The sequence below is a fragment of the Apodemus sylvaticus genome, chromosome 8, assembly GCF_947179515.1.
Source record: "Apodemus sylvaticus chromosome 8, mApoSyl1.1, whole genome shotgun sequence".
NCBI classification, from domain to species: Eukaryota; Metazoa; Chordata; class Mammalia; order Rodentia; family Muridae; genus Apodemus; species Apodemus sylvaticus.
In genome coordinates, this window is record NC_067479.1 from 76,283,574 (window position 1) to 76,303,777 (window position 20,204).

The 20,204-nt window shown below is 43.5% G+C and overlaps 1 protein-coding gene across 3 annotated transcripts; it reads left to right on the top strand.

Moving 5' to 3' along the window:
- Window positions 1-17,816, top strand: Ttc5 (tetratricopeptide repeat domain 5). 3 transcript variants are annotated; one of them, XR_007979309.1, is made up of 11 exons: window positions 1-90; window positions 4,111-4,243; window positions 8,139-8,350; window positions 8,697-8,847; window positions 11,016-11,107; window positions 12,607-12,663; window positions 13,304-13,450; window positions 13,584-13,798; window positions 15,122-15,266; window positions 17,101-17,519; window positions 17,615-17,816. XR_007979309.1 is itself a non-coding variant. In XM_052191623.1 (10 exons), exons 1-10 carry the CDS (start codon window positions 40-42, stop codon window positions 17,218-17,220), a joined length of 1,323 nt encoding a protein of 440 aa, XP_052047583.1. In that variant the 5' UTR covers window positions 1-39; the 3' UTR covers window positions 17,221-17,816. The 3 variants fall into 3 exon arrangements, 2 of the variants coding, with proteins under 2 accessions (XP_052047583.1, XP_052047584.1); XM_052191623.1 differs by having other exon boundaries at window positions 17,101-17,816; XM_052191624.1 differs by lacking the exons at window positions 13,304-13,450; window positions 13,584-13,798; window positions 15,122-15,266; window positions 17,101-17,519; window positions 17,615-17,816 and having other exon boundaries at window positions 10,949-11,107.
- Window positions 17,817-20,204: the final 2,388 nt, after the last annotated feature.

Consider the following 20,204-nt stretch of genomic DNA (forward strand, 5'->3'; position numbering starts at 1 on the left):
GGTTGAAAAGTTGGGGGAGGAGAAGCGAGAGCGGCTGGAATGATGGCTGATGAAGAGGAAGAAGCGAAGCACGTCTTGCAGAAATTGCAGGTGAGGCTGTGAGTTAAAATCTTTGGCTGGTTGCTCTGAAAGGAGGAAGTGCAGTGGTCAGGGCAGGGGCGGCGGAGGGCAGTGGTTCAGCCGTGCCGAGGGCTGCTCGGAGGGCGCCCGGAGGGAGTCTGATCCCGGGATTCCTCGCTAACAAGTAGCTTTGTACGCGCTGTGGCAGGTGGCTCCGACTGTTAACGGAGTTGTTTGTTCTCCACAGCAGCAGCCATGTCTTAAGCATCTTTCTGCCTTGAACTCGGCAACACTCAGTAATAGACTGCAGAGCAAATGCCCTGGTTGTTGGTTTTAGGATTTACCGCGTTAATCTCTTAACCCCACCCACTCCCCAGGTGACTATTGTAGAAAGCAGGGAGGAGTTTCCTGCAAGTATGTGTTGTGTCTTTATTTTTGTTTTATTAATTAAGATTTTTCTTTAAGCCTCAGAAACTCAGTTTGTGGTCTAAGACATCATGGAATTTAAACTCGATATACTTATAGCAATTTTGTTTTTTTGTTGTTTTGAGACAGGGTCCCCTGGAACTGGCTTTACAGGCCACGCTGGTCTTGAACTCCAAAAGATCCACTTGCCTCTGCCTCCCAAGTGATGAGATTAAAGACCTGAACCACCATGCTGGGCCATGTCTAGCAAAATTTAAAGCATTGATGAGGTTTCTTTGTTTCTTGTGGGAGTTAAAAGAACACTGAGAACATGGACCTTGATGAACTATTCTTTAGAGTGATTGGCAGAAATCAGACTTTTAATCCTATCGGCAGTGAGACTTTAGATGCACTATGTACATTTGTATGTATAGGAGAAAAAAATTACAAAACGTTTATACAGAATAGTGTTTGACCTTGAGGCTATTTGGAGTGGTCATGAATCACTTCCTGTTTTCACATTTTCCTACTCATTAACAACTCTTTTGTATTGCTATTGCCCACAGGTAAACTGTTCAGCAAAAGCAAAATGTCTGAAACACCTACCATAACACTTTCTTTTAAATTTGCAGGCACACTCATTGTGTGACAAAAAGAAACTGGCTGTTACTTTTGCTTAGAACTCTCTTTTAAAAAATTCTGCAAATTGTGTTCTACAGACCGTGCTGACCATTTTTTTTTTTTTTAAATTAAAGAACAGAGTTGAATTTGCCGACTTTGTCTATGTGCTCAAATCAGTCTCCGCAGGACCTGTTTTTCCTGGGAATAATACACATAAGAAAGTTAAAAAAAAATACTTCTAAAGAAGGTGTCAGCTGGCTAGGCGGTGGTGGCGCACGCCTGTAATCCCAGCACTTGGGAGGCAGAGGCCAGCCTGGTCTACAGAGCGAGTTCCAGGACAGCCAGGGCTATACAGAGAAACCCTGTCTCAAATAAAACCAAAAAGTCAAAAAAAATAAAAAAATTAAAAAAAAGGAAGTGTCAGCTTATAGTTTTTATCATGGTAGGGCTTTAATTACGCATTTGAATTTGTTAATAACATAGGCACTGCATTAGTTAATTTAACCACCTTATTTCATGTGAGTCTATCAATGACCCAGCCTATGTTCTAATGCTTAAGGATAGCCCTAATCCACACGAAATTATTTCCATTATGAAACTTACTTTGGTGATCCCAGAAAGTAATGAATGAATAGGCCATATAATTTAAATTGATAGGCATTAAAACAAATAAGAGTGATTAACTATAGAGGAGGGAGGAAGGCATTAATCAGGGTTAGGTCAGCGGCTGGTCCTCAACCTTTCCAATGCTGTGACCCTCTGATGCAGTGCCTCATGTTACGGTGACCCCCAACCATACAATTATTTTTTTCCCTACTTCTTAATTGTAATTTTGCTACTGTTATGGATCGTAATGTAAATATTGATATGCTCTAGGTAATGTGAACCTCCATTAAGAAAATGTCTCATTTGACCTGTGGGCTAGCTGTGGGATTTTTTTTTTTTTGAATTAATGATTGATGTGTGAGGGCTCAGCACTGTGGGCAGTATCATCTTTGGGCAAATTGTCCTGGGCTGTTTAAGAAAGCAGGCTGATGGGGGCTGGAGAGATGGCTAAATGGTTGAGAGCACTGGCTGCTCTTCTAGAGGACCCAGGTTCAATTCCCAGCAACCTCATGGCAGTAATCTAGCTCCAGGGTGTCCAAGACCCTTACACAGACATGCATGCAGGGAAGACATAGAGGCTGACCATTAGCCTGGAAAGCAGATCGGTAAGCATCACTCCTCTGAGGATGCGCTTCAGTTCCTGCCTCCAGGTCCGGCCTTGCTGAGACTTCCCTGAAGGCTTTCCTCTCCTCCCCAAAGTGTTTTTTTTTTTTTTTTTCTCTTTCTTTTATTCATCACGGAAGTGAAAGCGAATGAATGATAGGATAATAGGACAAGCCTTTCTGAGAAGTTGGTATCTCAGCTTCTATGGAATTGATTGTGAGCGCGTAGAAGCACTTGACATTTACTTGATAGAAAGACACAAGAGAACCAGAAGATGCCCCAAGCAAACAACAAAATCCTCTCAAAATTCTCCCAAAATACCAAGGTCACCAACTGCCAGTTGGTTGGTTTGTGGTAGAAACCAGGCCTTCTTTACGGGTTTGTCATAGTTAGAAAGGCCATGCATTTTTCAGATATCAGCATGTGAAAAAATAACAGCTATATATATATTTTAAAGCAGGATATAAAGTTTTATTTTGGGAGTAGTGGTTTTTGTTGTTTGTTTGGTTTTTTGGTGGTGCCGGGTATGAGACCCAGAGAGCCTTATGCATCTGTGAAATAACAGAGCTTAAAAGTCTTTTTCTGTAATCACCGCTCGCCCCATCCTAGTTACTGTTCTATTGCTGTAAAGAGACACCATGACCACAGTGACACTTTTTTCCCCCATTTATTTATTTATTTTATGTATATGAGTACACTGTGGCTGTCTTCAGACACACTAGAAGAGGGTATCAGATCCCGCTACAGATGGTTGTGAGCCACCATGTGTTTGCTGGGAATTGAACTCAGGACCTCTGGAAGAGTAGCCAGTGGAGCCATCTCTCCAGCTCCACAGTAACTCTCAAAAAAAACATTTAATTGGACTTTCATAGTTAGTTCATTGTGGTGGGGAGCATGGTGGTACTTAGGCAGACATGGTGCTAGAGAAGTATTTGAGAGTTCTACGTCCAGATCTGCAGGCAGCAGGAGGAGAGAGACTCAGTCTGATATGGGCTTTTGAAACCTCAAAGCCCACTCTCAGTAGACATACTTCCTCCAACCAGGCCACACCTCCTAATCCTTTCAAATAGTGCCACTCCCTGGTCACCAAGTATTCAAATATATGAGCCTGTGGGGGCCATCCTTATTCACACCACACTCTTGTTGTTTTGAGATGGGTCACTCCATAAAGACTCTAGCTGTAAAGGAGCACATCACCACGACTGCTCTTGTGTGTGTGTGTGTGTGTGTGTGTGTGTGTGTGTGTGTGTGCATGCGTATTGGGTGTATGTCAGGGCGCATGTGGAGAGGTCAGAGGACAACTAGCAGGAGTAACCTGTCTCCCTTCCCTGTGTGGGTTCTGGAGCTCAAGTTGTAGTTGAGCTTGGTCGTAGTTAAACACCTTTACTCATAGGGCCGTCTCCCCTACCCAGAAGTCCAGCTTTAAGGCCAAACTACAAAGTTTAATGCTTTGGGGGCCAGAATAAGATAGAATAGTCTTGTTGACTTTGGCTTATTTCAAGTCTCAAGTTGTCTCTCATCTGCGGTGTGAGCAGTGCTTGGTCATATGGGAGGCCTACCCGAGCTGCAGAGGTCCGTTTATGTGTAGTGCTGAGGGACCTTTGTGGGACTGCTTGGGACCATGAGATCCTGTGATCCTGGCCCTTCTTCCTCTGATCTGTAGCATTTGGTGGGACTGGGGACCCTCATGTTGCTCTGTGCCTCATACGAGATAGGAGAATCAGTGTTGCTAGGCCAGGGCTGGGCAGTTAATGTAAAACCTCCTTGTCAGGCGCCCTCTCCATTAAATAATACTGTTTTTGTTTTGTCTTCTAGGAACTGGTGGATCAGCTCTACTGTTTTCGGGACAGTTACTTTGAGACACATAGCGTGGAAGATGCGGGACGGAAGCATCAGGATGTGCAGGACAAGATGGAGAAGACCCTGCAGCAGATGGAGGAAGTACTCGGTATGAATCGAGGAGCATTCACACCTTTGCCCTTCTCGAAGTGTGGGAGTGCTGTACTCTGGACTGTGTGGTATCCTGGGTGTGGCTGCTGTAGGTTAGCACAGAGTATTGCTATGCCCCTGGGTGGATAGTACAGCTCTCTCTTACTCCAGAGGTTTGATTATAGAAAAGAATATACTTTTTGCAATAATCTTACTATTCTTAATTCTTAACCAATTTTACTGCTGCCACTGCTGCTGCTGCTTCTCTTCCTCCTCCTCCTCCTCTTTTTTTTTTTTGTTTGTTTGTTTGTTTTTGGTGACAGGGTATATATTGCTATATTGCCCTGGCTGTTCTAGAATTTGAACGTAGATCAAACTGCCTGTGAAGTGAATGTAGACCTGGCTGCCCTTGAAATCATTTTGAAATCTAGTGCCTCTGGTTCCCAGTGTTAGGGTTTCGGGTTTGTTCCACGACACCTGGATGGTCAGGTGTTCTTGAAGATTCTAATTATGGAGTGTCTGAAATCTAGTCCTTTGACCTGATACACAGTCCCCACTCTCTCTTTCTTAAGCTCTGCTCTAACTCTTGTTTGCTGAGGACTTTGAATTACTGCTTCTGTTTCTCTTAGAAAGTTTCTACCTCTGTTTAAATTGCTTATCTGATCTTCTAACTTTGGTAGGTCATGGTAGGTAAAATTTTAAAGTATGGCCTTATGACTCTGGACTTCCTCGGTGTCTGTTGTGATGTCTCCCTTTTTATCTATAATTTTATTAATGCATCTTCTCTTTCTGTCTTTTAGTTAATTTGGCTACTAGTAGATTTATCAATCTTACTGATTTTTCCCCCCAAAGACCTAACACTTTGCTTCATTGATTCTTTGAAGTTTTTGTTGTTTGTTTCTTTTTGTTTATTTCAGCCCTGAGTTTGAGTTTATTTTGCTTTTTTGTTTGTTATTTCTTCTTTCTTTTCTAGAGCTTTCAAGTATGTTGTTAAGTTTCTTTCTTTTTTTTTTTTTTTTAATCCTTTTTTTAAGACAGGGTTTCCCTGTGTGTAGCTCTGGCTGCCCTGGAACTCACTTTGTAGACCAGGTTGGTCTTGAACTCACAGAGATCTGCCTGCCTTTGCTCCTGAGAGCTGGGAGTAAATACTGTTAGGTTTCTGAGATCTTTACTGTTAATCACCTTCACCTTGTCTTCCAAGTTTGAGTATGTTGGGTTTTCATTTTCACTCAGTTATTAAAAGTTTTTAATTTTCTTCTTAATTTCTCTCTTGACCCATTTCTCATTCCATAGAGAGCTATCCAGTGTCCATGAGTCTGCATACTTCCTGTTGTTTTTATTGTTGTTGATATCCAGCATTTTTTCCCCCCGAGACAGGGTTTCTCTGTGTAGCCCTGGCTGTCCTGAACTCACTTTGTAGACCAGGCTGGCCTCGAACTCAGAAATCCACCTGCCTCTGCCTCCCAAGTGCTGGGATTAAAGACGTGCGCCACCACCGCCCGGCTGATATCCAGCATTAATCTGTGGTAGCAGGGTGTTACATCAGTTTTCTCACATATATGAGACTTGCTTTGTGTCCAAGCACGTAGTCATTTTTGGAGAAAGTTCTGTGGGGTGCTAAGAAGGCACATTCATTCTTTTGTGTTTTGGTGGAATGTTCTGTAATTATCTGCTGGGCCCATTTGATTTATGACATCATTTAACTCCAGCCTTTTCATGTTTATAGTTTTTGTCTGGATGGCCTGTGTATTGACAAGAGTAGGGTATTGAATTTACCCACTATTGCTGTATGTGGGTCACTGTGTAATTTTAGCTGTCTTTCTTTTATGAACTCAGGTACCCTTATGTTTGATGCATACATGTTTAGGATTGTAATATCCTCCTGGTGGCATTTTCCTTTGATGAGTGTGTAGTGTCTTCTCCTATCTCTTCTGATTAGTTTGTTTTGAAGTCTATTTTTTTTTTTTGTCACATATTAAAATGGTTATACCTGCTTGCTTCTGGGATCCATTTGCTTGGAATAGCTTTTCTATCCTTTTATCCTGAGGTAATGTCTATCGTTGATGGTAAGGTGTGTTTCTGGGATACAAGAGAAAGATGGATCCGGTTTTCTGATCTAATCTGTTAGTTTTTGTCTTTTTTATTGGGGGATTGAGGTTATTGCTGCTGAGAATCATCTGTTTTTGATTTCTGTTACTTTGTTGTTAAGGTGTGGGTCCCCTCCCCCCTTTTGATTTGCTGTTCTGGGATTATTTATTCCTTGTGTGTTCTTGTGTTCTTGGGTGGTGTTATAATCCTCTGTAGGCTGAAGTTTTTCTTTTAGTGCCTTCAGTAGAACTGGATTGGTAGATAGATATTTCTTATATTTGGTTTTATTGAGGAGTATCTTTTCTTTCTATTGTGTTTGATAGTTTTCTGGATGTAGTGGTCTAGACTGGCATCTCTGATCTTTTAGAGTTTATAGAACATTCTTCTAGGTCCTCAGGCTTTTAGAGACTCTAATGAGAGAAGTCATTTTCTATCTCCTGGGCCTGCCTTTGTATATTACTTGGCCTTTTTCCCTTGTGGCTTTTTCTATTCTTTTTAAAAAATTTGTACATTTAGTGTTTTGATTATTATGTGATGTGAGGAATTTCTTTTCTGGTCCAGTTTATTTGGTGTTTTTTATGTTTCTTGTACCTTGATAGGTACTACTTTAGGTTGGGGAAATTTTCTTGTATGATTTTGTTGAAAATATTTTCTTGTGCCTTTGATACCGGCTTCTTCTTCCTCTGTTCCTATTAGTTATAGATTTGTTCTTTTCATAATGTCCCAGATTTCCTGGATGCTTTGTGCCTGGATATTTCTTATATTTAATATTTTCTTTGGCTGTAGTATCCATTTCTTCTACCTTGGCTTTAATGCTTGAGATTCTATGTCTTGTATTCTGTTGGTGAGACTTACCTCTGAGATTTTTGTTTGACTTCCTAAATTTTTTATTTCTAGTTTTATTTTAGTGGGAGGTTTTTTTGGTGTGTGATTTTGGTTGTTGTTATTGTTATTGAATTTTACTGTGTTTGACAGATTTTATTAAGAGGCTTATTCATCATCTTCTCTCTAAGGTCCTTAAACGTATTATAATTGCTTTGAAGTCCTTGTGTTTCAGCTGTTTCTCATAGTATACTGTTGTAGTGTTACTGAAGACATAGTGTCTCGGGTGTTAATGTTTGTGTTTTTAAGCTAGGTGTCTAGGGTTAGGATGATTGAGGTGTTTCTAGGTCTTGTCTTTGTTGGGTTGCTGCTCTATTCTTTGTTTTTGTTGTACTCTCTGGATCTTAGGAAAGTGTGGTTGCCTGTAGAAAGTGCTTCTCCAGATCATTGGATGTCAGAGAATGATAAAGGTGGGCTAGAAGAAAGTCTGTAGCATCTCAGGCAGAGAGCTAGGAGGACAGGCCCACCCCGAGAGCCGGGTCTCCAGGGAGTTGGAAGTATGATAGGAGAGGGGGCTCCTATAAGTAGGTTGCAGTAAGACTAAGACAAAGAATATCGCTGTAGAGACAGGAGTGAAATGGTGAACCCTGGGTCTGTGCAGAGGTGGATTCTCCAGTGAAAGGAGTCAGCACTGAGGAGGAACAAACAGCAGCAAACAGATGGCTATGGGGCTGAGTCTGAGACAGCAGAGATAGTAAAGGAAGATAGTGAAAATCTCCTACCTGAGTCCCAGCCAGGTGTGGCCCTGGGGGTCCCAGGTATAAAAGCATTTGTGGCTGACATTAAGGAATGGGGATGAGCTGGAAGGGAAGGCCAAGAAGAGCCACAGGAAGGAGCAAAGCTGAGTCTGTGCTAAGGTTAGATGGCGTTTCCAGCCACACGTTTATTCAGGGGAAAAAAAAATCCCCTGGTCTTTCACTGCCCGACTTGCCCCTCTCCCCTAGGTTCTGTCCAGGCTGAGGCACAGGCTCTAATGCTAAAGGGGAAGGCACTGAACGTGACTCCTGATTACAGCCCCGAGGCTGAGGCGCTTCTCTCAAAGGCCGTGAAGCTGGAGCCTGAGCTGGTGGAAGCCTGGAACCAGTTGGGCGAGGTGTACTGGAAGAAAGGAGACGTGGCAGCTGCCCACACCTGCTTCTCGGGAGCCCTCACGCACGTGAGCCGCCCATCCCCCACGGCGCTGGGAGTCATGGATTCCTTTGGTCCTTTGAATTTCCCTAGGACATGAATACCAGATCAGAATTGAGTCCGAATGAGGAGAATAGAGTGAGAAGGGAGGAAGGGTGGAGCAGGCCTGGACGAGGGCTGGATAAGGAACAGAGGATGGGAAAGGAAAAAGGAAGGCATCAGGTTTGGCCTAGGTGAGAAGAAAATAGATAGCATTGGGGGTATCACGATGTTGAAGATGCATGGGTGCAAGCATTAGAGCTCTGAGGTCAGTGCGCATCTGCAAGCGGCGGGTACAATCACAAAGGTTGAGCGTGTATCCTTTCCTTTGGCAGTGCAAGAACAAAGTCTCTCTGCAGAACTTGTCCATGGTGCTTCGCCAGTTGCAGACCGACTCTGGAGATGAACATTCTCGCCATGTCATGGATAGTGTCCGTCAGGCTAAGCTGGCTGTGCAGATGGATGTCCTTGATGGCCGTTCCTGGTGTGAGTGTTATGCGAAGCTGTCCCCATTTGTACAGTAGTGCCTCTCAGCCATAACTACATGCTAGAGTCATCTGGAGTCCAGCTGTGCTGTCTGACTCTGAGGCCATCTTTATTTAAAACAAGCCCTAAACTTTTTTTTTCTTTTTTCTTTTTTCTTTTTTTTTTAATAATTGAGTTTGGTATCTGCATTTGCGATTGCCCATGCGCATGCGGATGCCAGAAAACATTGCTACATCCCTAGGCGGATGCTTGGCTTATTTCATGGTTGCTGAGACACAAAATCTGGTCTCTATGATTCTGTAGCAAGCATTCTTTTTTTTTTTTTTTTTTTTCCAAGACAGGGTTTCTCTGTGTAGCCCTGACTGTCCTGAAACTCACCAAGACCAGCTTCAAACTGAGAAATCCACCTGCCTCTGCCTCCCAAGTGCTGGGAGTAAAGGTGTGTGCCACCACTGCCCAGCTGCAGCAAGCATTCTAACCACTGAGGTGTCCCTTCAGCACCTCTAAGCTTTGATGAACTGCTATGTTCGGAATTCTCAAATCTTTTGATTTAAGAGGGGAAACTTACTCTTTCCTGTAAGCAATGCAGTATCCTCTTTTGCCTTCAGTTGTTGTGATAAACATCATGACCAGAAGCAATGGGAGGAAAGGACTGGTTTCAGCCTATAGCTTATCAGCCACTGTGAAGGGAAGTTGTGGCCGGAGCTCAGGGCTAGAACCTGGAGACAGGAACCTGGAGACAGGAACTGAAGCAGATGTCATGGAGAAATACTGTTTACCAGCTTGCTTTCCAGGCTCCTGGTTAGCCTGCTTCCTTATAAAACTCAAGACCACCTGTCTGGGTGTGGCACTGTCCATGGGAGGTTGGATCCTCCCTCACCAGCCATCAATCAAGAAAATGTCCCACAGACACACCTGTAGTCTGATTTGGTGGAAACATCTTATCAGTTGAATTTTCCCTATTCTCAGACCACTCCAGCTTGTGTTGAGACCTCCTCCCCAAACAAAACAAAATCAACATAAAGACACCCCTCTCCCTAAACTAAATTTGACTGGATTTTGGTCAAATCTTTCTTCTTGGGTGTCCATGTTTCTCTCTTTATCTCAGTAGAATTTTAACTAATCAGTACAGAGTAATACCTGGTTTGAATAAGAAGTGGGGTCTTTCAGAAATAGATTTCTGAAACCCAGCACCCAGGAGGTAGAAGCAGGTGGATCTTTGTTAGTTTAAGGCCAACCAGGGCTACATTGGTGGGACCCTGGTGGGACAGGATAAAGATAAAAAGGCTGGAGAGATGGCTTAGGGGTTAAGAGCACTGGTTGCTCTTCCAAAGGATCCAGGTTCAATTCCCAGCACCCATATTTCAACTCACAACTGTCTATAACTCCAATTACAAGGATCTGATGCCTGCTTCTGACCTTTACGGGCACTGCTTAGTGTAGTGCATTGGCATACATGCAGGCAAAATACTCATGCACACAAATAAAAATAAATCCTTTTTTTTTTTGGATTTGTTTTTTTTTGAGACAGGGTTTCTCTGTATATCCCTAGCTGTCCTGGAACTCACTTTGTAGACCAGGCTGGCCTGGAATTCAGAAATCCGCCTGCCTGTGCCTCCCAGAGTGCTGGGATTACAGGCATGCGCCACTACCGCCCAGCTTTTTTTTTTTTTTTTAAATACATAAACTTCCAGAAGCACAAGACTTGCAAAAGTACTGGGCCCATTTGGTTTTGGTTTTTGTTTTTCCAATAGCAGGGCTTATAAGATTCCCCACCCTCCCTGAGGATGTTTAAGCAGTTAGTGGTTATTGGGGTGGGAGAGTCATTTTGTCCAGTGTTGTGACCACTGATAAGGTGTCTGGTAAATAACCACGTCCATGCCCTTCTCAGCAACCCTAATGGACTAAAATGGACATAGATATGAAAGCAGAAGAGGCATTAATTGGGAAGAGGGATCAGTGGGTGTGGAAGGGGGACAAGAGAGGGATAATGGAGGGTTTAACTATAATCAAAATACAGTTTGTGGGTGTCTGGAAATGTCATAGTGGAACTCACGATTATATACAATAATATATGCTAATAAAAACTTTAAACATACAGACTTCCGAGAGCTGCTGGTCGTATTTGGACTGGGCTCTGAGATGGCCCACTGCTGTTGCTCTTGCAGATATCCTGGGGAATGCATATCTTTCTCTTTATTTCAATACTGGCCAGAACCCTAAGATCTCCCAGCAAGCCCTCAGTGCCTATGCTCGTGCAGTAAGTACTTGTGATCGATCACCCAGGGTGGAAGTAGAGGCAGCGAGGGAATCCAGAGCCTTTGCCCTTCCTGCGTTCCTTTGGCGAGCGCTGCTGGTAGACATTGCTGGCGTGCCACACGTCGTCTACAGAGCTGACGTATAAGATAGTAGGGATGGGGCCTTGGCGACAGATAGCTCCTTGAGCTGTCTCAGTTTCTTACAGGTGTGCACAATGGGACCATGGAGCCAGTTTTAACATGCTCATCTCTTTTTAGTAGAGCAAAAAAAAAAAAAAATCAACTTAGTAGAATAATACTTGTACAGTTTTGAAGAAAACTTAAGCAGTGTTAGATTAAGTAGTTACACCAAATGTATTTATTTATTTTATAAGCAGGGTCTCACTGAAGCCCAAGGTAAATTACACAGCACATCCCTGGCTCTCCCCCGGTTAGCCACAATGCAGTTTTCAGGAACTCACGTGCTCTAAGCCATGTTTCTATTAATAACCCTTGCTTGGGGGTTTGGGCCCCTTGAGGCTCCGAGTGCTTGTCTGTCTGATGTTAGAGAGCCCTGAGTGACCTTCTGGGTGACGTTTATGTAACCTTCACTTTCATCTCTATTCTTTGTTTTCAGATTTAATACAGTAGCCTGCTTTTAAACTTACCTTTGCTCACCGTGTCTCCTGGCAGAGCAAGGAAGCAGCTATTGTATAGTCATTCTCGAGGTTCAGAGTCTGCCCAGAGGGCAGAGGAATTGTATTTTACCCCAAATTATGTATGCATCTATTTTATAAACAGGGTCTCGCTATGAAGTGCAGACTGGCCTCGAACTCGAGGCCTCCCATCCATGCCTTCTGAAAGTTAGTGTTACAGGCACGCCTGCTTTTTATTCCAGCGTTTACAGTTTGTGAAGGTTCACATTTCAAGGAATGTCTTCAAAATCCTGCCCTTGTCTTCTGCCACATAGTTGTTAACTCTTAGTTTCTTCTGCATGTAGAAGAAAAAATCTCTGAACCAGCTGGTTAAATTGTTGCTTGTGCGGTGCCCAAGCAATGAACATAATTATAACACACCAGCACTGCAATTCTTACCTATGCGGATACGCACGACTTTGATACCCACGACTTTGCCTACATCCAGAGCCGTGCTCCTGCAGAGGAGCTGTGCACAAGAGCTGTGCGGAGTCGCCCTCTCTGCCATAGGCTCTCCTAGTTTGTATCCTTCACGTCTTAACTAAAAGGAACCCCTCCGTGTGCTTATCTGTCTGTTTTTGTAACACCCTGTGGGTTAGTCACAGCTCTGTTTTAAAGTCCGGCACCTGCAATGAACTTTACGTCTTCGAGGCTTCAGAGGCAGAGCTGTGGACACTGAGTCACGGAACAGTAGCTTGGGTGTAGATAACACTTTGACGAGGAAGCACCTCAGGTTTTCCTAGGGAGATGAAATCAGGGGCACCCTGAGCTCGGGCGTCCTTAAAGTCGAGTTAGGATCTATTGGTGATCTTTTTACCCCATTACAGGAGAAGGTCGACAGGAAAGCATCTAGCAACCCTGACCTTCATCTCAACAGGGCGACGGTAAGACCCAAGGGTAGCGGACATCTGATGGAAAAATGAAAAAGACAGAGAAGGGCTGGAGAGGTGGCTTTCGGGGTGAAGGCACTTGCTGCTCTGCTGGAGGACCTGTGCTTGGTTCCTAGCACCTGTGTGGCTGTAACTGCAATCCTAGAGGACTTGATGCCCACTTCTGACGTCTGAGCGCACCGAATATGTGTGACATGCAAACATACACGCACACAAAGCACGTATAAAACAAAAATATCTTTTAAAGGAAAATGACATCTGAGTCTTAGTGTCTGAGTTGGATGGGGACAGAGTTGGATACAGACCACCGAAGGAAAGCTGAGTTTTCTTGGGAAGAGCAAGTTCAGCTTGACCTCGGGCTAGAGGAGTCACGTGAGAGAGTGGGACAGACAAGAGAGTAGGCACATGGCTTTAGACGACTTCTGAGATTTTAAGTATTAGTAGAATAATGTGCGACTTAACTGCTTCAGAATTGTGAGTTAGCTTCTCAGAAGTGAGTTCGTCTTCACCTTGGCCTGGGACAGGAAGAAACATGACTGGGGGGAAGTAACAGTTTCCTCTAGATTTGTAGTCCACTGTAGCGTTTCCTCTGTGTAATCTGCCTATACGTATAATTTGGGTTACTTTTCTACAGTTACATAAATATGAAGAGAGTTATGGAGAGGCCCTGGAGGGTTTCTCTCAGGCTGCGGCACTGGACCCTGCGTGGTCAGAGCCCCAACAACGAGAACAGCAACTCCTGGAATTCCTCAGTAGGCTGACCAGCCTCCTGGAGAGCAAGGTAAAGCCGTGTAAGGGCTGAAGCTGTCAATCAGAAACAAAGAATAGGCTTAGGTGGTACTGGGCGGGTTCAGAGAGACTAGACTTAGCCAGCATCCCAGTTTCCGGCTCATCTGTTTCTCCTTCCTTTGCAGGGGAAGACAAAACCCAAGAAGCTCCAGAGCATGCTGGGAAGCTTGCGCCCTGCTCATCTGGGCCCTTGTGGTGACGGGCGCTATCAGTCGGCCTCTGGGCAGAAGGTGACCCTGGAGCTCAAGCCACTGAGTACGCTGCAGCCCGGTGTGAACAGCGGTGCCGTGGTCCTGGGAAAGGTGGTGTTCAGCCTGACCACAGAGGAGAAGGTCCCCTTGTACGTCTCCCTTTCCCTTTCCCACTGAATGAGCCACTCTTTCCTCCTGGCCATCTTGCAAGCTTTTACTACTTTATGGGATCCGCTCCACGTGCAAGCCTTGGCTAGGAGATAGCTCACAATCCCTTTCATTACAGTACTTTTTTTTTTTACAGTAATATAGTTTTGTTCTGTTTATTTATTTTACATATGTGTGTGACAGTACACATGTGCCACATACTGTCATCTGGATGTCCAAGAACAACTCATAGGAGTTCACATCTTTTAGCATGTGTGTCCTAGGATCAAACTTCCAAAATCAAACTTAGGTTTCTGAGCAAGTGCTGAACCCCATAAGCCATCTCGCTGGCCTCTGACACTCTTCTGATGGAGTCATTGGAGGTTCTGTTATTGTCTGTTGTTTTCCCATGTTTGGTGCTTTGTGAATTCTTTTTTAGATTTTTTTCTTTTGTTTTTGTTTTTGTTTTGTTTGTTTGTGAGCACACTGTCGCTGTCTTCAGATACACCAGAAGAGGGCATCAGAGCCCATTACAAATGCTTGTGAGCCACCATGTGGTTGCTGGGAATTGAACTCAGGACCTTTGGAAGAGCAGCTGGTGCTTTTAACTGCTGAACCATCTCTCCAGCCCCTAGCATTCCTGTTTTAACTAGCTAGTCTCCCCAATTTTTTTCTCCCCAGTTTTCCTTATTTTCCCTTTTGAGTTGTGGAATGGGGTTTTGCTGCATAGTCCAAGTTGGTAGTAAATTCTGCATATTTCAAGCTGGCCTTGAACTTGTGATCCCCTTAACTCGGCTTTCTATAGGCTGGAATTGTAGGCATGTCTCAACAGTCAAACACTCTCTCCTGGAGCTACTTCTCCAACCCCAGTGGTACTGGTTTTGTCTGGCTCCTGCTAGGTCCTGGGTCATTTTAGCTGTATTAGTATCTTACTGCCAACAGTGCTTGGCATGTAGTAGTTAACCAAAGTTTGTGGAGCCAACCTAAACCGACAGTGATTGCAGAGGATTTGGTTAATGGTGTGGTAGTTAAATTGATAGGTCAGGAATTCATGGTCCAGCTGATAGGCCAGGGATAAGGGTCCAGCTGATCCAGCTGCAATATTTTGTATATATATATATATATATATATATATATATATATATATATATATATATATATATATATATATATAGTGTAGTGGCTAATTGTACTTGTAGATTGCTAAGTAAGTGACCAAGAATGCATTTGTTATTTTGTATATTTTAAAACCACTGTTTCTAAGTTTTCCCTGCTCACAAACCTTTACTTTTTCTCTTTCTCTTTAACCGACTTTAACCTGGAAGCACATTTGGCTTGGTAGATTCAGATGGTCCTTGCTATGCGGTGATGGTGTATAATGTGGTGCAGAGCTGGGGCGTGCTCATCGGGGACTCTGTGGCCATTCCTGAGCCCAACCTTCGGCATCACCAAATTCAGCACAAGGGAAAGGTGAGTAGCGACTAGGAGTCTCTGTGACTTGGTCTCTGAGGGGCACCGAACCTCTCTCTAAAACGCAGAAGTAAAAGTAATGATTGTGCGCGTGATGTGTGTGTGCCCCCTTGTATATGTATTGTATATACATTGTGTGATAAGTGTGCTCTCGTGTGTATGTGCTGTGTATACATTGTGTGATAAGTGTGGTCTCATGTGTATGTGCTGTGTATACATTGTGTGATAAGTGTGGTCTCGTGTGTATGTGCTGTGTATACATTTGTGTGATAAGTGTGCTCTCGTATGTATGTACTATATATACATTGTGTGATAAGTGTGCTCTCATGTGTATGTGCTGTGTATACGTTTGTGTGATAAGTGTGCTCTCGTGTATATGTACTGTATATACACTTATGTGATAGGTGTGCTATCCTGTGTATGTGCTGTGTATACATTGTGTAATATATGTGCTCTCGTGTGTATGTGCTGTGTATACATTTGTGTGATATGCATGCTCTCGTGTGTATGTACTGTATATACATTGTGTGATATGTGTGCTCTAGTGTGTATGTGCTGTGTATACATTTGTGTGATATGTGTGCTCTTGTGTGTATGTGCTGTGTAAACATTGTGATATGTGTGCTCTCATGTGCATGTACTGTATATACATTTGTGTGATATGTGCACACTCTTATGTGTATGTACTTGTTTCAGAGACAATAGAAATATTGCTATACTAAAATACCATGACCAAAAGCAACTTGAAGAGAAGAAGGTTTACTTCATCTTATACTTCTGCATCGCATTCCTTCAGCATAGGAACTCAGGGCAGGAATGGAGTTAGGACTGAGTTTTAGGTGTGTGCAGCTATGCTGGATGCTTACATGGATGCTGGAGATTTGAATCAGGTCCTCATGCTTGAGAGCAAGCACCCTGAGCCACAAAGCTATCCTTGGCACTGCTAGCAGTTAAGAGCACTGGCTGCTCTTTTAGGACTCAGGTTTGATTCCCAGCATCCACATGGTACCTCACCACCATCTGCAGCTCCATTTCCAGGGAATCTGACCTCTGTGGGCCCTGGCACACATGTGTGGCATACATGTATGCAAAACATTTATATACATAAGAATAAAAGAAATAAATCCATAAAACCAAAACATTAGCAGCCGGGCGGTGGTGGCGCACGCCTGTAATCCCAGCACTCTGGGAGGCAGAGGCAGGTGGATTTCTGAGTTCGAGGCCAGCCTGGTCTACAGAGTGAGTTCCAGGACAGCCAGGGCTATACAGAGAAGCCCTGTCTCGAAAAACCAAAACCAAAACAAAACAAAACAAAACAAAACAAAACAAAACATTATGAGAGGAGGTACTTAGCCATATTCACACCATTTAGGGTGGGGTAGCAGCCTATTCTGCACTGAGCAGATCCAATTAACTCTCTGTTGTATAGCTAAGGATTGGTGTATTTAAAATTTAAAAAAAATTATGTGTGTGTGTGTGAGTGAGTGTGTATGTTGTATTTGGTAGGTTAATTTTGGGCTTTACAAGCAGACTAGCAAATTACTGTGGTTCTGGCTGGCCGCTGTTTTTAAAACTTCTGGAGGAGGGCAGATTCTCTGAGAGCTGGTGGCACCCTTTTCTCAGTGAACACAGAATTTGCTTTCTGGAGTGAGGGAACAGTCTTGTAATTGTGTTGGTGGTGCCCTATCTGTCTCAGAAACTCTCCTTTGTTTGTTCAGTTGTAACCATAATATATGCATGTAAGTCAGGGAGGGTAGGCAGAATAAGTTCATTTGTTGGAGTTTTTGTCTGACCTAGATCTGGGATGAATTGGTCTCTCTGTTGTCCTTTCTAGGACTATTCCTTCTCCAGCATTCGAGTGGAAACGCCTCTTCTGCTGGTGGTGAACGGAAAGCCTCAGAACTCCAGCAGCCAAGCCTCTGCCACGGTGGCTTCGAGGCCACAGTGTGAATGACCTTGTAGAGGCAGCGAAGGCACACAGATAAGCGCACCGTGGGTGTTGTAAATGGGGGTTTCTCTTCCCCTGCCTGTAACATAGTTGAGTCTCTTTCCTCCTGCGTATTCCAGCCCTCTTCCGAGCCATTGGGACCCTCATTTATTCCTCCTGCCTGTTCAAAGGTGCCGACTTGAGGGAGGAGCAAGGCGTTCATAGAACTGTTGGGACCATGTCATGAGAGACTCAGGACCCCAAGTCCTGAGAGGTTTTGACAGTCCATGAGATCCCCGTGTTTGCCTCCTTCCTGAGTCTAATATGTATGTAAATATCAGTTTACTATTTATTGTTGAGGGGGCTCAACTTTCTAATGGCTTCATTTTTGAACAGTTTTTAATTTTTTTTTAATTTTTAGGCTTAAGTTCCGATGGGTGTGGTAGCACACCTTTAATGCCAACATTCTGGAGACAGAGGAAGGTAGATCTCTATGAGTTCAAGGCCAGCCTGATCCTGTATAGTGAGTTCCAGGCAAGCCAGAACTACATAGCGAGATTGTCTCAAAAAAGTTCTTTCTCTTCCTTAGGGCTGGAACAAAATTAAATTTGTTTGGAAAAGAATTTATCTTATAGTTCTGTCTCTTTATTGTTTCCTATTATAGGGATTCTTGGTATTAAGATTTGTAAAGTCTGTTGGAGTAGCACTGCTTTTTGGATATTATACAAAATAGTTCATCTGGAATTACAGGCAGTTGAGAGTTGCTGGTGTTGGGAACTGAACGCAGATCTTCTGCATGAGCAATATATGTGTGTGTGTGTGTGTGTATGTATGTATGTGCAATTAACATGAATAGTATGTATGCTGAACCAACTATCCAGGCCAAAATTTTTGTTTCTTATTTTATGTGTATATAGTGTGTGCAGATGCAGATGTGAATTCCCAGATGTATGAGTGAGGAGGCCAGAGCAGGGTTTGGGGTGTCTTTCTCATCTGCCTTGTTGCCTTGAAGTGGGGTCTCTCCCTGAACCTGAGGCTTGCTGCTTTGGCTAGGCTGTCTAGCCATCAAGCTCTTGAGGTCCACCTCTTCCTACCCTTTAGTCGTGGAGTTGCAGGCGTGTGTATCTATGCTAGGTTTCTTACATGGGTGCTGGAGATTTAAATCAGGTCTTCATGCTTGAGAGCAAGCACCCTGAACCACTAAGCTATCTCCTTGGTGCTGCTGTGGTTTATTTTTTATATTTTTAAATTAAAAAATCAGTTTTTGAGACAGTTTCTCATTATATAGCCTAGTATGGCCTAGAACTCATTATGTAGACCAGGCTGGTCTTTGAACTCAAAGATCCACTTGCCTTTGCTTCCTGAGGCAGATCACCTCTATGAAAGGTGTGGCTGTCTATGCCTGTTACTGTTGGGGCCTTAAAACAAGAAATTCTGTGATGTTTGTGCTGGTAGTATGGACCATTTCCTTTAAATATGGTCTTAATATAGGACTATTTTACTATTTTATTTTTGTATGTATTATGTATGTATATATGTATGTGATTATATATGTATGTGAATGTGCATGCATGTAGTACATGCATGTAAGTGAATGTACATGTATGATGTATGCATGTGAGTATATGTGAGTGTGCATGCATGTATGTATGTTTGTATGTTTGTATGTATATATGTATGTATGTATGTGTACATGCATGCAGAAGTTACAGGAAGATGTCAGCTATCCTGCTGGTGTATCACCCTTTACCTTATTTCTTCATTAAACTTGGATGGGACCTGGTGGCCTTGTGCAGGCACAAATGATACTCCTGTCTCTAACCTCACAACACGAGAGTCACCTGAGCATGTGTGGCCATGGCTGGCTTTTTATGTGGGTGCTGGGACTTTGAGCACAGGTTTTCATGCTTAAGATGCAAGCACTCTTCATCCACTGAGCCATTCCTCCAGTCTGTAGCTCACTTCTGGGACAGCGGAAGAGTGGTTTATGCATAGTATCAGCTCCAGAATCAGAGTGCCTGGGATCAAATTCAGCTCACATGCTGCCACTTCCTCAGGGTAAATGTCTTCTCTCTGTGTGCCTTGGAGAATGTGTTGAACATGTGATGGCTGATTAAAGGTCACAGTACCCCTACAAGGTAAGTAGCATCCTACTTTATAGCTGTGGACATGAAATTCCACAGATAGTCAAAGATTCTCTCCTTGATCAAGCTTTGGTGGGGCTCCTCTGAGCTGTTTTGCAGACTTGCATTGTAAAAACTTGAATAAAAGACTAAGATATTACTTATCTTGTTTATTCTTTGTGTTTTTTTTAAATCAGCATACAAGTAGTGTGTCTCCATCCTGACAATTTCATATATTCTTTCTTTCCCCTGGGCTGTCCCTTCTAGGCCACTCCATCAGCTTCCGGTCTGGTCCTTCCTGTTCTCTGGGTCCTCTGGTCCTCTTCTTCATAACACCATCACATTTTTTTTTAAAAATTTACTTCACTTAATTATGTGTACATGTGTGTATCTGAGTGTGGGCGTGTGTCTGAGTGCAGGCGCCTGTGAAGGCCAGTGGTGGTGGTCCCCTGGGAACTGGAGTTACAGGTGGCTGTAATCTGCCTGGTGTGGGTACTGGGAGCCAAACTGTGTTCTCTAGAACTGCATTCTGGCCCTCTGCAAGAGCAGCAAGTGCTTCTATCCAACCGCACCATCTCTCCAGCTTCCATATCGTGAATTGTATGTCTCTCCTACTCCACAGTCCTCTTCTTTTCTCATAGTCCTTTTCTAGTATTGATACCTGCACTCAAACCTCCCCCATATGTATACACGGCATAAAATACAGAATCTGCATGGGAAGAAAGAATGGTATCTGGTTTTCAGTAGTCTCCTTCAAAGTCCTTTGAGAAAAGACTGCTGTACGAATGGATTGCTTGTCTTCCTCCCACACCTGGAGATAAGGCTCCCTGTCTCCCAGCTTCTGGGATGGGAGGGCCTAATTTGATAAGTGCCAATTAAACCCCAGTG